Source organism: Oncorhynchus masou, chromosome 8 (genome assembly GCF_036934945.1).
Source record: "Oncorhynchus masou masou isolate Uvic2021 chromosome 8, UVic_Omas_1.1, whole genome shotgun sequence".
Taxonomy (NCBI): Eukaryota; Metazoa; Chordata; class Actinopteri; order Salmoniformes; family Salmonidae; genus Oncorhynchus; species Oncorhynchus masou.
In genome coordinates this window covers 30,690,436-30,706,071 of record NC_088219.1, presented here as the reverse complement: position 1 = coordinate 30,706,071, position 15,636 = coordinate 30,690,436, and the positions used below count along the sequence as shown (strand labels likewise).

Sequence of the window (15,636 nt, the reverse complement as noted above, 5' to 3'; positions counted from 1 at the left end):
AGCAGCCTGCAGCCACCTAATCATTTAGTCCATTTTCTAGCTGACAGTTCTAAAGGAAACCACACATACACACACGCACTCTGCAAAACACAAGCGTACCACCCCAACCACTCCACTGTCTACTCATCAACAAAGGCCTCAGCATTCCCACTCACCAAACAAACAATTAAGCAGGAAGAAATAAAAACAAGCATCCTCAGACAGTTTAATTATCAGAGCGGGCAGGCCGGGCTGTGACGACTGGGACTGAGTCAAGGTCAGCCTCTACAAGTCTTACCTTTAATTGGTTTGCCTTCATTCAGCTGTTTGTCAGAGGGACAGTTACCAACGCCGCCACTGTCTGCCTCCCCCTCTGCTGGGCCCAGGCCGTCTGAAGAGCCACGCTACAGAGAGGACAGAGAATACAGTTATTTTAAGAACAAAGTGCATGGGGTTGTTCTGAGAACGAGAAATTAGAACATACCAGACACAATACCTAGGCTATTTAAAGCTCATCAATTAGTGAAGTGAAAATGATTTAGAACTTACAAGGGCAGTGCTTTTTATTTTATTTCATAGGAAAGTATTGTGTGCTTAGGCTAAGTGATGTTAGCATGCGATTTGCAAAGCTTTGTTTGGGATTGGGTTTAAAAGTTAACAGTCAAAAATAGATGTGAGTGAGGCACAGTGAGGGTTGGTTGCAGGCTGAACGGTAACGGAAAGCCCATTTCACAGTACAGAGGGCCTTCCACTCCTCTGCCGCTCTCCCTCTGTCGTCATGGCCCTCATTGGAATGCTCTGTCCGCTCTGTGCACCGTTCACCATAAGACACTGACAGAGAGGTTTAATCATTGCAACATGCAGTGGTGGAGGGACCAGGGAACAGCCACTTCCACAAGGCCAATTCCGTGTGGGAGAACACATGCCTCAGGTCTCCTTTTCTGAGTGCAGTCTCTGAACATGGACCATACCAGCTCAGTAGGGACATAGGAGGAAAGGGACTAGCCTGAGCACTAGATCAGAGACCATGTTGTATGTTAACAAATAGTCATCACTAGCTTGCTAGTAGGTATACAATAGAAAGAGTCTGGACACCAGGCTAGCCGTTAGAGACAAACAAGAAAACAACACGTGGGCCGTTTCCTCTCGTTTCTCCCTACATGAGGATGGACTCATAATCCCACTTCATATGTATGCATGATGCCATGATTGGTGGGCAACATGTCTGACAAAGCGGCCTTTGCAGCTGACTGTTTAGGCCTAAATTACCTGGGTTTCTCAGGGAGAGAGAGAAAGGCAGACTGAGGAGAGAATAATCGAAGAGAGTGATAGAAGTGTGTGTGAGTGAATGAGGGGTGAAGGGAGAGAGAGAGAGAGAAAGAGGGTGGAGGGAGAGCGAGAAATAAGGCAGATAGGTAGTTCTGTGTCGCTAATGGAAGTTTTTCAATATTTTACAGTTCTATTAAGGAAGTGTGGCAGCGAGCTCTTCAGCCGTGGCCCTCTGGAATGAGAGATCAGGGGACCGTTAGTCTGGCTAAGGAATCTGCCTCCATGAAGATGAGCATCTTTGATGGGGGAGAAAGAGGATGAAACGTGGGTCCTAGGCAGAAATATAAGCTCGTGAGTGGCGCAGCGGGGTCACTACAGACCTTGGTTCGATCCTAGGATGTGTTGTAGCCGGCTGTGACCGGGAGACCCATGAGGCAGTGGCACAATTGGCCCAGCGACGTCCGGGTTAGGGGAGGGTTTGGCCGGCCGGGATGTCCTTGTCCTTTGGAAATTGCTCCCAAGGATGACCCAGACTTGTGGTCTACAATTTTTATTCTGAGGTCTTGGCTGATTTCTTTTGATTCTCCCATGATGTCAAGCAAAGAGGCACTGACTTTGAAGGTAAGCCTTGAAATACATCCACACGTACACCTCCAATTGACTCAAACTATGTCAATTAGACAATCAGAAGCTTCTAAAGCCATGACATCATTTTCTGGAAATTTCCAAGCTGTTTAAAGGCACAGTCAACTTGTAAACTTCTGACCCACTGGAATTGTGATAGCCTGTAAACAATTGTTGGAAAAATTACTTGTATCTTGCACAAAGTAGATGTCCTAACTGACTTGCCAAAACTATAGTTTGTTAACAAGAAATTTGTGGAGTGGTTGAAAAACTAGTTTTAATGACTCCAACCTAAGTGAATGTATACTTACGACTTCAACTGTATTTAATACAGTACAATTCAGTTTCAAGCATCAATAAGTTTCATATCTCATCCGACTGTTGGTACAGATATGACCATCATCTCTACATGCATGGATGCAGTCCTTTCGAATAAGCCTTCTGCTATATGTTCCTCTGGGGTATGATTTCATACGCTATATATTCTCTCTGTCTGTAGCATCCTGTTCATGATACTGCCCTGGCATCATCGGTTTCCTCTTTATACCGTCTTCTCCGTCTCTCAAATACAGAGCATTCGTAACGTATTCAGACCCCTTGACACTTCCACATTTTGTTATGTTACAGAATTATTCTAAAATGTATATATTTTTTTCCATCAATCTACACAACACCCATAATGACAAAGCAAAAACAGGTTCAGAATTTTTGCAAATGTATAAAAATAAAGGGGGAAAAAGGATATCTCAAATTTAAATATTCAGTATTTAGACCCTTTACTTAGTACATTGTTGAAACACCTTTGGCAGCGATTACAGCCTCAAGTCTTCTTGGGTATGACGCTACAAGAATGGCACACCTGTATTTGGGGAGTTCCTCCCATTCTTCTCTGCAAATGGATGAGGATTTTTTTGTGTGTGTGTACTGCACTGGGTGGATGGTTTGTAGGCGAGAAAAGAGATGGACTTGAGTGGTTGCCTTCAGGGGATTGTGAGTACAGCCACAACCGGACTTAGCTTTTTGTAGCAGGTAAGGAGAGCATTTTAGCTAACCCAAACCTTAACCTAATACTCTTAACCTGCGACAAATAAGTCACTTCCAGTCATAGCTGTATTCCACCTAGTCAAAACAGTTCATTGCTTAGCAGTGAAAAGCAACCTGTCATGGATAGATAACTGAAAAGATATCGCTAGCAATACAGCTACCGAAAGTGCTCTTTGACCCTCATCCCAATATGTTGCTGATAGAGCAGGATAAGGTAGTGCAGCAAACCACTGGAGAGGCTGAGAAAAACCTCATAGGAAGCATTTCGGATGTTTTTAGAGGAAATTGTCGATACAGTTAGTTGTAATAGCACAGTGGTTTTAACAAGTGACGCAAAGCACTTTACAACGTCCTGAGTGGAAAGCCACTAAAAACAAGCCGGGAGCAATGGAAGATTAGCATGACTACCCAGAACAGAGTACAACGGAGAGGAGTCGTTGATGGCCTATGCTTCCCGAGGAAGTAAGTAAGTACAGTCTTAACTTCCTCCTGTCACACCTCGCTATAGATCAAAACAATAATGGATGTCCTCAATCTCACCCCACTTTATTAAAAGAAAAAACTATTATTAAAAACAGAAACGTCATCACAGTGTCTAAGAGAGGACTACTACTACCTCAACTTAGGAACTGGGACAGTCACCAAAAAAGAGGAAGAGAAGCGAGAAATAACTGAACCACTCGCGTTCAAGGACGTGGAGGTGAACCCCCTCATCTCAGCGCTTCAAAGGCTCTCTCAGGTACCGGCGGAGCGGAGTCACACAGCCGCAGGCACAAATCAAGAACAATGGCTTCTGCCAGGTGGCTAACTGAGCTTTTAAGTCAGGCGGGCGGACGGCTTAAGGAAGGTGATGAATCGACCTCCATCACTCGAGGAGAGACAGGGGGGTAAGGGGAAAGAGTAGGGAGGGAGAGAAGGAGTTGGAATAATTCTCACTGCTGTGGATCATAACCTTTACAGTATGAAAGGATGCAGAAGAGGACAGGAGTAGAGTGGAGGAGAGGAAAGAGCGGGATAGAGTCTGGAGGAGGGTAAAGGCACTATTCACTTGACTGGAAAAGTCGATTCAGAAAGGCAGCTTGAACGTGCCTTAATTTGACAAACAGTGGGGGGAAATGTTGAATATTGATGGAGTCAGAGATCCGCTGCTGCTCTACCCACCAGTCTGTTACTGTGGGGCCTTTGATGGAGGCTGGAGCTGCTGGAGGGTGTGGAGAGACAGACAGGGACAGAGGCAGCCACGCAATGTGGTTGGCCCTGGGGTGAAGGACCACTGCCAGAGAGTGGACATCCAAGCAACCCAGAAAGGAGGAATCAAAGTCAGGCCTGCATCCCCAGCAGCTGGTGGAAAGGGGAGGGACTGCTACAGCCAAAAGCCAGGACTCAGGATTGACACAGCATGAGTAGCCTGAAAACTGCACACATCATTGGTGCTGCATCATGATCTAAAGCTAGGGTTAACCTAAAGCATTTCAAAACACTCCTCTGGTGGGCAGGGAGATGCTGCTTCTGGACACACACACACTTACCATACATCACACTCCAACACGTACCCTCCTTCACACACACATCATTGGTGCTGCATCATGAAAGTGTGTGTGTGAAGGAGGGCATGTGTTGGAGTGTGATGTATGGTAGGTGTGTGTGTGTCCAGATGCTGCATCTCTCTGCCCACCAGAGGAGTGTTTTGAAATGCTTTAGGTTAGCCCTAGCTTTAAAGTGAAGTACACAAACACAGAATACATGATCAACCCTCCAACTATCTGCTCATCAATTCAGGAATGCACAACCACAAAAAAGGTGCAATAAAAGTGACTGAAAGTGTGTTTAAAATGCTCCCATCTAAAATGTGTTTCGCAGTGTAGAACAAGGCTTTGAGGACAAACTACAATAAGCCACAATAATGTTAATAGTTTTCAGCAGGAACCAGCTGAAGCCCCAGCAGCCAAGCTGTCTCTGGAGAGATACTCAACAGAACCACATCGCTCTCCCTCTCTGCTCCCGCTCTCTCTACAGCCCTGACACATGGAAACTACTGTTACTTAGGCTTACAAGCCACCATCATCTCGTAATCATCCCTGCAGCGAACCATTCATGTAAACTCGCAAGATCAAGGTGGCTCGCAATGCAAATTGTAGCTAGTCCAAAAATAGCTCCCTGCAGCTCCATTCACCATTTTCTTGTTGCTAAAATTCTAATAGTTCGCCTAATTTCAGTTTGTGACAAACGAGAAGTCATTGCGTAGAGAATCATGGTACCATCTAAACTGTGAAATATTGTTTTCATAATCAAAAACACTGTATATTCAGCTGTTTTTAAGTTGGTGTACAAAACCAAAAGTAAAATAAGCAAAAACAACTCTTCAAAATAGAAGGCATAGAAATTACACAGATCTACCACTTCTTAGACTTGCTTTCAACGGGAATGAAAGATCTATAACTCACATTTCTATGTGAATTTGGACAGGTTGCCCAAAAAGTTACAATTGCCTCAAAATGCTTAATATAAAACGGATGACACAAACAACTAGATTCGTTGTCCATTTCATGCCCTGTCTCCAGTTCACTTACAGATATCTGAGCAAGAGAACCTCATTGAAAGTGTAACAAGCGGTTCTGTGAAAAGTGAATTTAATCAGAAGTCACTGCCAGATTTCTGGATTGGGCTGCGCTCAGAGTTTCTGGCCGAGGCAAACTGCGCAGTGAAGACACTGATGCCCTTTGCAACCACGTACCAATGTGAGAGTGGATTCTCGGCCCTCATTAGCATGAAAACTAAATACAGGCACAGACTGTGTGTGGAAAATGATTTAAGACTGAGACTCTCTCCAATACAGCCCAAGTTACAGTTGAAGTCAGAAGTTTACATACACTTAGGTTGGAGTCATTAAAACTAGAGGTCAACCGATTATGATTTTTCAACGCCGATACCGATTATTGGAGGACCAAAAAAAGCCGATACCAATTAATCGTCCGATTTTATTTATTTATTTGTAATAATGACAATTACAACAACACTGAATGAACAGTTAATTTAACTTAATATAATACATCAATAAAATCAATTTAGCCTCAAATAAATAATTCTCCTTCTCCTTGCTCCTCCCTGGGCTCGAACCAGGAACACATCGACAACAGCCACCCTCGAAGCAGCGTTACCCCATGCAGAGCAAGGGGAACAACTACTCCAAGTCTCAGAGCGAGTGACGTTTGAAACGCTATTAGCGCGCACCCCGCTAACTAGCTAGCCATTTCACATCGGTTACACCAGCCTAATATCGGGAGTTGATAGGCTTGAAGCATTGCGAAGAGCTGCTGGCTAAACACACAAAATTGCTGTTTGAATTAATGCTTACGACTCTGCTGGTGCCTACCATCGCTCAGTCAGACTGCTCTATCAGATCAGACTTAATTATAACATAATAACACACAGAAATACGAGCCTTAGGTCATTAATATGGTCAAATCTGCAAACTATCATCTCAAAAACAAAACATTTATTCTTTCAGTGAAATAAGGAACCGTTCCGTATTGTATCTAACGGATGGCATCCATTAGTCTAAATATTCCTGTTACATTGCACAACCTTCAATGTTATGTCATAATTACGTCAAATTCTGGCAAATTAGTTCACAACGAGCCAGGCGGCCCAAAATGTTGCATATACCATGACTCTGCATGCAATGAACGCAAGAGAAGTGACAATTTCACCTGGTTAATATTGCCTGCTAACCTGGATTTCTTTTAGCTAAATATGCAGGTTTAAAAATATATACTTCTGTGTATTGCTTTTTTCAAATGCGCTTTTGTTAAATCACCCCCCGTTTGGCGAAGTTGGTTGTCTTTGTTAGGAAGAAATAGTCTTCACACAGTTCGCAACGAGCCAGGCGGCCCAAACTGCTGCATATACCCTGACTCTGTTGCAAGAGAAGTGACACAAAGAAAATCATGTTAGCAGGCAATATTAACTAAATATGCAGGTTTAAAAATATATACTTGTGTATTGATTTTAAGAAAGGCATTGATGTTTATGGTTAGGTACACGTTGGAGCAACAACAGTCCTTTTTCGCGAATGCGCACCACATCGATTATATGCAACACAGGACACGCTAGCTAAACTAGTAATATCATCAAACATGTGCAGTTAACTAGTGATTATGATTGATTGATTGATGGTTTTTTATAAGATAAATGTAATGCTAGCAAGCAACTTACCTTGGCTTCTTACTGCATTCGTGTAACAGGCAGGCACCTCGTGGAGTGCAATGAGAGGCAGGTCATTAGAGCGTTGGACGAGTTAACCGTAAGGGTTGCAAGATTGAATCCTCGAGCTGACACGGTAAAAATCTGTCGTTCTGCCCCTGAACAAGGTAGTTAACCCACTGTTCCTAGGCCGTCATTGTAAATAAGAATGTGTTCTTAACTGACTTTCCTAGTTAAATGAAGTTGTAAGAAAAAAAAACGGCCAAATCGGTGTCCAAAAATACCGATTTCCGATACTTATGAAAACTTGAAATCGGCCCTAATTAAATCGGCCATTCCAATTAAATCGGTCGACCTCTAGTTCATACAATAATTTTGACAAAACCCTTAACTTAAATATGAAAGTCTACACTTAAAGCACATCTAGATTGTTTCCTTTCAAAACCATTGAGGTGGCGTACAGAGCAAAAATTATGCAAATTGTGTCACTGTCCAAATACTTATGGACCTGACCATATATCGATGTGTGTCAAATGCCATCCCTCATTCTCCGCTGGGTGAGCAATCTCAAAGTGTGCCTATAAGCTATTTAGGGTCTCAATCAAACGATCCATAGCCCGTGATGTATTTATCGGAGTTATGGACCTCACAATAAGACAGATTTGAGTAACTTATAATGTAATGATGAAACTTGAAGCAGCAGGTGCGGCAGTATCAGTTGGAAATGGACAGCTCATGGTCCTGAAAGTAGGCAAATTCAAGTGGGCATAATTCCTTTAAACGGTCTTAATTTCCATTATACTTCGCTAATGACAAAATGGCTTTGTGTTGGAGCCTATTGCTTCCTATTTAAGAAAGAGGTAGGCCTACCTGTTGACAGAGGAAATTAGGCTATAAGCTACTATATCCATAGATGTGTTGATCAATTCCTCCACCCACCATGCACTCTTTAAAAAGCCAACCTCTGTGTCAGTGAAGGGCGGCTAAGTTAAAACCAGGACCCGAATTGAGGGGGTATGCCATAGGCCTACCATTTATTAAAGAAAATGCAAAAATGTTAGCTTTTAGATTTTGAAGAAAGTAAAACGGATCTAATTATATAAAGTCATCTATAACAGCACTTTGGTTCACGATGCTTTATGCTAGAAACAAGCTGTAAAATACCTGGGAAAGACATGGCACGCATATGGGGATATAATTGTTTCCTTTCTTTGACATTCAGTGGCTGAGTCACAACCTTCTATAGCCAAGGAGACAAAAAATTGACTTTGCTTGGGAAGTAATCTAATTCTGTCACTATCACTTGATGAAGCGATTCACTTTGTACAATAGAAGACCGGCAATGCAATGCTTTTACTATAAAGGAGATCTTTCAACCCCATGGACCACCATGGACCCGCAACCTCCTGGCCCGCAAAATTCCTGCGTTGTCGTGTAATGCTTACAGGACAAAGAACCTTTTCTAAAATCGCATATCTAAGGTTCTGGTCTGTCCAAGAAGTGGACACTTAATTGTTATTTTGGGTATGGGGGGGGGGGGGATCAATAGTTTTTTTGCCAAGCATTCAGGGAGGGTTTAGGTAAAATATATTTTGATGAAGGAAGGGCCATTCATGAGATGTACGATTTCTCCATGTAATCCTTATAATGAAAAACGTTCACTCCCTAATTGACAAGTAACTCCTATGCTGTCATGATCTCCACTGAATACTGAATATATTTGTCTTACAAATAGATAACCATGTCTTAGTTACCTACCTCGCCCACCTTAGCCATTTGATCCCTGGTTCATTGAATGAGATAATTATTTTATAGAGCTATAAAAAGTATTTGGTTGTAATTTTAAATGTTGCAGGGTGGCCAACCACCCTCCAGGAGTCCATGGGAGCTACAGCGGGGACTGTGAAGCAACACAAACATAGGCACAGACACATGCATACACACACACACTATAAACACGGATTTAGTACTGTAGATATTTGGTAGTGGTGGAGTAGGGGCCTGAGGGCACACAGTGTATTGTGAAATCTGTGAATGTATTGTAATGTTTTTAAAATTGTATAAACTGTAAACATACACTGCTGGAAGAGTAGCTAATGGGGATCCATAATAAATACAAATACAAAAACCTGCACACCTGGTAACTCTCTAGATGGATGTTTGATGGACCACATCAGTGCAGTATTTTACCTTGTGAGGGGTTAAGTACCTACAGAAGGCCAGAATATACGATATATGGAGAGCAGAGCCTGTGGGAGCTCACACGGCATTTCTCCCAATTTCACTTTGTAACAGTCCTGCCATGTCTTTTCTCATCGTCCCCCTCTCGATCCTATAGGCTGTTGTTCTTTTATTTCCCACACAATATTTGTCCCTTATCAGCAGCACAGCGGTTACAGAGATGATAATTAGGGGTTAGAGAGATTACAAAGTCTCCGACCCTGTGATTATATTTTTCCCATGTCAGAACTTTGGCTTCAGTACAATTGTACGCCACAGTACCTGAGGGTTGTGTAGGGATCTGTGATAGGGAAGGGAGTAGAGAGAAGAGACGCTGGTGAAAAGCCAGCCGGCTGTCTGACATGGTGCTGATAAGGAAATGGTGTTTTCCCCGGGGGAAGGAGGAGGGATTCCCGAAAGCAGAAGCTTTCGGAATGCCGCCAGATTTAAGCAGAGCGCAGGGAGTGGTTTGGGGGTTAGAAATTCGATTACTGCCAACACTGGAAGAGGGTTTCAATTCCAAATTATCTTCCCATCCGGTCTTCATCACCTCTGAGATGGAAGGTTGCTCAGCTCACCTCACCCAGCCCAACCTCCAGTCCATATCATCAGACACATACCAGAGTGCACAGGGAACCAAGGAGACAAAACCTTTAACATCCTTGTTAAAGACTAAGGCCAGTACTTAATCTGACAGATTAACAATTTGCTCAGTGACACACTTAAAAAGGCAACATGCTCTATGTTCATGTCGGCTGTAAACAGCTCAGATGTCGTCTCAAGCAGAAATCTCATTTTAGAGGCAATTACAGCCTATAGGCTGCTGATCTCTGTTTGTTTGAATCTCAGCCTTAGTGAGATTTAGTCCAAGTCAAAGCCCACACACACATATCCACCCGCATATTCTACACTCCCAGTCCAAACATGCTCTAGTAATTAACATCCAATCAAGCACAGCATTAGTTTTGTTTCCGATCCAGGCATTATTGTTGTTTTAATTGAGATCAGGGTTCCCTATTAACTAGCTTATCTCAAAGGTAAATCAATCCTGGGTGGCAAACTGGCCGGGATCAGTAAATTAATTTCAACACCAAATCTTTTCAAAAGCATGGGTGCTTTAAAATAAAATTTCAAAAAGGACACAAAGTCAGATGAGCTTTTTTTAAATAATAATTTACCTGCCTTTCAAGTTTGTTTGTTTCATGCAATTTTGGCCAGCAAATGGATTTCTAAATTGCCTGTTACAGCTCCCCCTCTTTACAAAGTACTTACGTCTCCCTCCCACCTGAGCCTGTTAAAAGAGATTATTCAGTATTTTTATTTTTTACTTAAATAATCTTCAAACGACACGCAGAGACATAAAAATGGTATCCATAAGTTCATGACTCTGGGCAAGTAGAAGAAAATACCCAAATCCTAAAATGTCTCAGTATCCCTTAAATAATGGATTTCAAATGTCACGTAAGCGACGAAATGTCCACTGAGAGTATAGCCATGTAAAAGGTCAACAGTTTCAAGTAGCTTTTAACACTTTATACACTTATCGCTGCCCTGTTAATGTGTTGGGTCGTGACAAGGCAGTTAGATTTGTGAACACTAAGGACCAGTGAGTGTAGGTCCCAGAAGAAAGTGAAAAAAAAATACATGAAAATAACTATCTTTGATGAATAACCTGACATTAATCCATTGTGTGATAGGTGTGTTAAAATTAGGGGCTCGATCAGGAAAACGAAACACGGCTACATGGCTCAATGCTTTGCTTGGCCCTGGGTTATTCACAGGCTTAGGTTTGTTATACTTAAAAAACAAGGCCCTCTCATTAAAATCAGAAAGCGTGAGAGAGACAGAGAGAGAGCGCTTCAGCCCGACGCATTTGAGTGACAGCTAGCAAGAGGCCTGCCTAGCATTGTCCAATGAGGTTACAGAGTGGGTGGACACAGCAGAGAGAGAGCCACGCAATAGTCGGGAGTCGTGAGTGCTACTTTCAGAACTACTGGCTAAAAAGTATACAAAAGTACCGGAGAATTTCTTTATTAAGGAGAATCAGCTTGATTTATGATAAGCTGACTGCTAAAACCGCCTCCTTCTCCCCCAGTAACCCCGGAGCGTAGACACGAGTCAAGGGCAGGCAGGCATTTTGATATCTGGAAAGCATGAAAGGCCCTACACACAAAATCTGACTGATCCCTGATCTCAAGCGTGAAAGCCTGAGAGCCACGCCACCTAATGCTTCAGAGCATTTTAAAAAGCAACCTGGAGAGCACGCTGCTGAATGAAAGGAAATATTTACTAAAGAACCAGAGGGTATATCATCCTTTCAAACAAAATGGCATCAAAAAACACACACTGTGCTCAAGGAGGAAGAAAAGGACAGATGACACACACCTGTGGCAGGCTGATTCCCTCTTTCTGCATGAAGTAATTCTTCTTGAACTCATAATAGGTGTTGTACTGGTTCCAAGACTGCAAGAAGTCAAACCTGTGTAGGAAACAGACGCACATACACAAGATGTACAGCCACATAAAATGTAAAGCCACTAGATTGAACAGAAACTTGGGCCGTTTTCCTTTATTCAGCATAGAAAAAGCAGGAATGGCCTTTTCTCTAGCTGCTTACCGCGGGTCATTCTTGGCGCGGACGCTGGTCTCAAACTTGACACCGTTCCTGGCCACGTACTCAGCCAGCTTGTCAATAACCGGTTGGATGTCAGGGGGCGGGGGGATGATGGCTGGCGCTGCCACGGCAACCGGGGCCGCCACGGCAACGGGAGCCTGGGGCCGCGAACTGATAGATGGGGGAAAGATGAGTGGAGACGAAATAAAGATATTTAGCAATGCATCACATTATGTGGGGGAACTAGGTAGTATGGGGAGTGATAAAATATCTCCACTTCTGTCCAATAAGTGTCCACATACCTGGTCTCTGGTATGACAGCTGCAGGAATAACAGGGGCAGGAAGAGAAGTGGTTGAGAGGCAGACTGGGACCTGGCTGGAAACTGGAGTTGGTGGTGGGATGATGGGAAATGTAGTCGGAGGTGCTGTGTAGATGATCCGTGTCGATGGCTCAGGAGGTGCAGGGGGCGTGGTCCCTGGAGGAGGCGGGGTTCCAGAGTAAGAGGGTGGAGCCAACATTCTACCAGAGGGCAGGGAGCTGTAGTAGCCGTTGGCATCGATCCCAGGGGGGGGTGGGGCCAGGCAGTAGGTCCCATCAGGAAGCATGCAGTACCCATAGTACATCGCTGCCACGTTAGCTGTAAGGTCAGAGAGAGGAAATTATCAAAATACTTATCAAAATAAGTAATCATGCAAATACTTCAATTGCATGTGGTTTTGCATGCCTTCCCTGTCACTGAGCAAAAGTGTAAGTCAGCATTGGATGAGATAGGTCTGCTCACTGAGTGTTAGTGTGTGTGGGTAGGCTGTGGTGCCGAGCGGACTAACGTATACATTAAAGTCTGGCCTCATCGCTAATCGGATCTTAGCCTCACAGGGGAGGCAGAGAGAATAAAGCAAACTACACGCTGATACAAATGAAACATTTTAATAATCTATGTCTGGATCACTGTCTACTTAATTAAAATGTACTTTGTCAGCAGAAGACGGGAGGAAAAAGGGGGAACAAAAAGGAGAATGGCCCAACAAGAATAATTAGGATCAGCTTGTTGGAAATCATAATGTGTTTAAAAGCGGATATCAAAAACAATATGCAACCGATCATTTCCAAAGCCTCTCATTACAATCACACTACCCATTTCGGACTCTATCAAGTGCATCAACAGGTCAGGGAAAGTAATTTACAGCAGGAATAAGAAAATAATACTGGCACAACGACCGGGGTTATCACAGTCAGGTTATGAATAACTGACAGATTCACTCATAGTGTTCAAAGGGGAAGAAAGAAACAGGCAAGGTGTGGTATGTCACTGTACAATGGTGCAAGTCAGAGTTCCTGTGAAAATTCGACTCATACCGTTACTGTGGATGGGAAATTGGGAAATGCAAATTCTGTGCGAGTGTCAAACTGACTTTGTTTGCGATGACAATTTGACATTTTTAAGTATAATAATTGATTCCTGTGATGTGCTACACAGATTCGCTCTGACAACTGAGCTGGAAAATTTGCGCTCACATCAGCTACCGTTACCAGACTGTATAAACAGATTCTGCCAGCTCACTGCCAACAGCAGCAGGAGGGGGAGAGGGGAGGGCAGTTGTTTGTCATAATTTGTGGGTGTGGTGGGGGTCAATCTGAGGTCGCTCAAAATGTCACATCCATCTTAAATTGTCCGCTCACTGAGACTTATTCCATGGCAGCTCAGACTCAAAACCATAACGAGATTGACTGTAATTGTATTAAGTTGAGTTTTCACATTCCGTTTGATACGGTTAGCCATCACATCAATAACCACTTAAGAGTAGGATTGGGAGTGGGAGGATGAGGGCGTTCGGTTCAGCATGTAGCTGTGTGTCTCGGTGCATTATTAACTCTCCAAGGTCTTTTACTGTGGCAGTGGTTTCCATCCCTGATGGTGTGTATAGAATGGAGAAAGACAGAGAAAGGGAAGGAGAATGATAGAGAGGGGGAATAAGAGGCTTATTTTGTCAAACCTGAAACTGGATGATATTAACTCGTTAGTCACCTCTCTGGTGGACTGTTACGAAGACCCATCCAAAATGCACAAGGCTGGAAACCTGTAGGAGAGCCATCATTCACATGCTCCATATATATTTGTTCCATCTAATTAAAAATGAAAGGCCCGAAATGTCTTCAGTCAATAAGTATTCAACCCCTTAGTTATGGCAAGCATAAATAAGTTCAGGAGTAAAAATGTGCTTAACAAGTCAAATAAGTTGCATGGACTCTGTGTGCAATAATGGTGTTAAAAATATATTTTTTAATGACTACCTCATCTCCGTACTCCACACATACGGGTAATTGTAAGGTCCCACAGCCAAGTAGTGAATTTCAAACACAAAGACCAGGGAGGTTTTTAAATGCCTCTCAAAGAAGGGTTTCTATTTGTAGATGGGTAAGAGCATGGTGAAGTTATTAATTACACTTTGGATGGTATATCAATACACCCAGTTACCACAAAGATAAAGGCATCCTTCCTAACTCAGGTGTCGGAGAGGAAGGAAACCGCTCAGCGATTTCACCACGAGGCCAATGGCGACTTTAAAATAGTCAAGAGTTTAATGGCTGTGATAGGAGAAAATGGAGGATGGATCAACAACGTTGTTACTCCACAATACTGACCTAAATGACAGTGTGAAAAGAAGGAAGACTGTACAGAACTAAATTATTCCAAAACATGCATCCTGTTTGCAACAAGGCACTAAAGTAATACTGCAAAAAACGTTGGCAAAGCAATTCACTTTTTGTCCTGAATACAAAGTGTTGTATTAGATTTTCCCAAAACATTACTTAGTAATACTCTCCATGTTTTCAAGCATAGTGGTGGCTGCATCATGTTATGGGTATGCTTGTAATCGTTAAGGACTGGAGTTTTTCCGGATAAAAAAAGAAACGGAATGGAGCACAAGCTAAATCCTAGAGGTAAACCTGATTCAGTCTGCTTTCCACCAAACACTGGACAATAACCCAAAACACAATCTACACTGGAGTTGCTTACCAAGAAGACAGTGAATATTCCAGTTTTGACTTAAATCTAATTGAAAATATATGGCAAGACCTGAAAATAGTTGTCTATCAATGATCAACAATCAATTTGACAGAGCTTGAAGAATTTGGAAAATAATACATGGGAAAATGTTGCACAATCCAGCTGTGGAAATCTCTTAGAGACTTACCCAGTGTCATCTGACAACGTATTTACACAGGGGTGTAAACAGTTATGTAAATTAGAAGTTTCTGTATTTCATTTTCAATAAATTTGCAAACATTTCTAAAAACATGTTTTCACTTTGTCATTCTGGGGTATTTTCTGTAGATGGATAACATTCATTTTACCCACTTTGAAAATCAGGTTGTAACAACAAAATCTGGAATAAGTCGAAAAGGCACCATCGATATGTATAAGGGTAAGGTGACTAGGCACCAGGATACATGATTAATAGAGTAGCAGTAGCATACAATCATAATTTGTGTGTGTGTGTGTGTCTATGTATAGAGTATACATGTGTGTGCATGTTGTGTGTGTGTTGGAGTGTCAGTAGGCATTAGTGTCTAGAGTCCTGTGAGTGTGCATAGAGACAGTGCAAAAATAGTAAATACAACGGTTTACTTAGATAGTCCGTGTAGCCATTATGTTAGTAATTAAGAAGTCTTATGGCT

General features: G+C 42.7%; 1 protein-coding gene across 2 annotated transcripts in view; it reads right to left on the bottom strand.

Moving 5' to 3' along the window:
- LOC135544518 (splicing factor, suppressor of white-apricot homolog) overlaps positions 1–15,636 on the bottom strand; it is a 140,887-nt gene that overhangs the window by 87,958 nt on the left and 37,293 nt on the right. For both annotated transcript variants that reach the window (XM_064972191.1, XM_064972192.1), the window contains exons 8-11: positions 12,256–12,592; positions 11,957–12,124; positions 11,725–11,818; positions 278–383 (exon numbers count right to left, since the gene is read on the bottom strand). In XM_064972191.1, the coding sequence (XP_064828263.1) occupies positions 278–383; positions 11,725–11,818; positions 11,957–12,124; positions 12,256–12,592 (705 nt within the window). The remainder of the gene's footprint in view (positions 1–277; positions 384–11,724; positions 11,819–11,956; positions 12,125–12,255; positions 12,593–15,636) is intronic.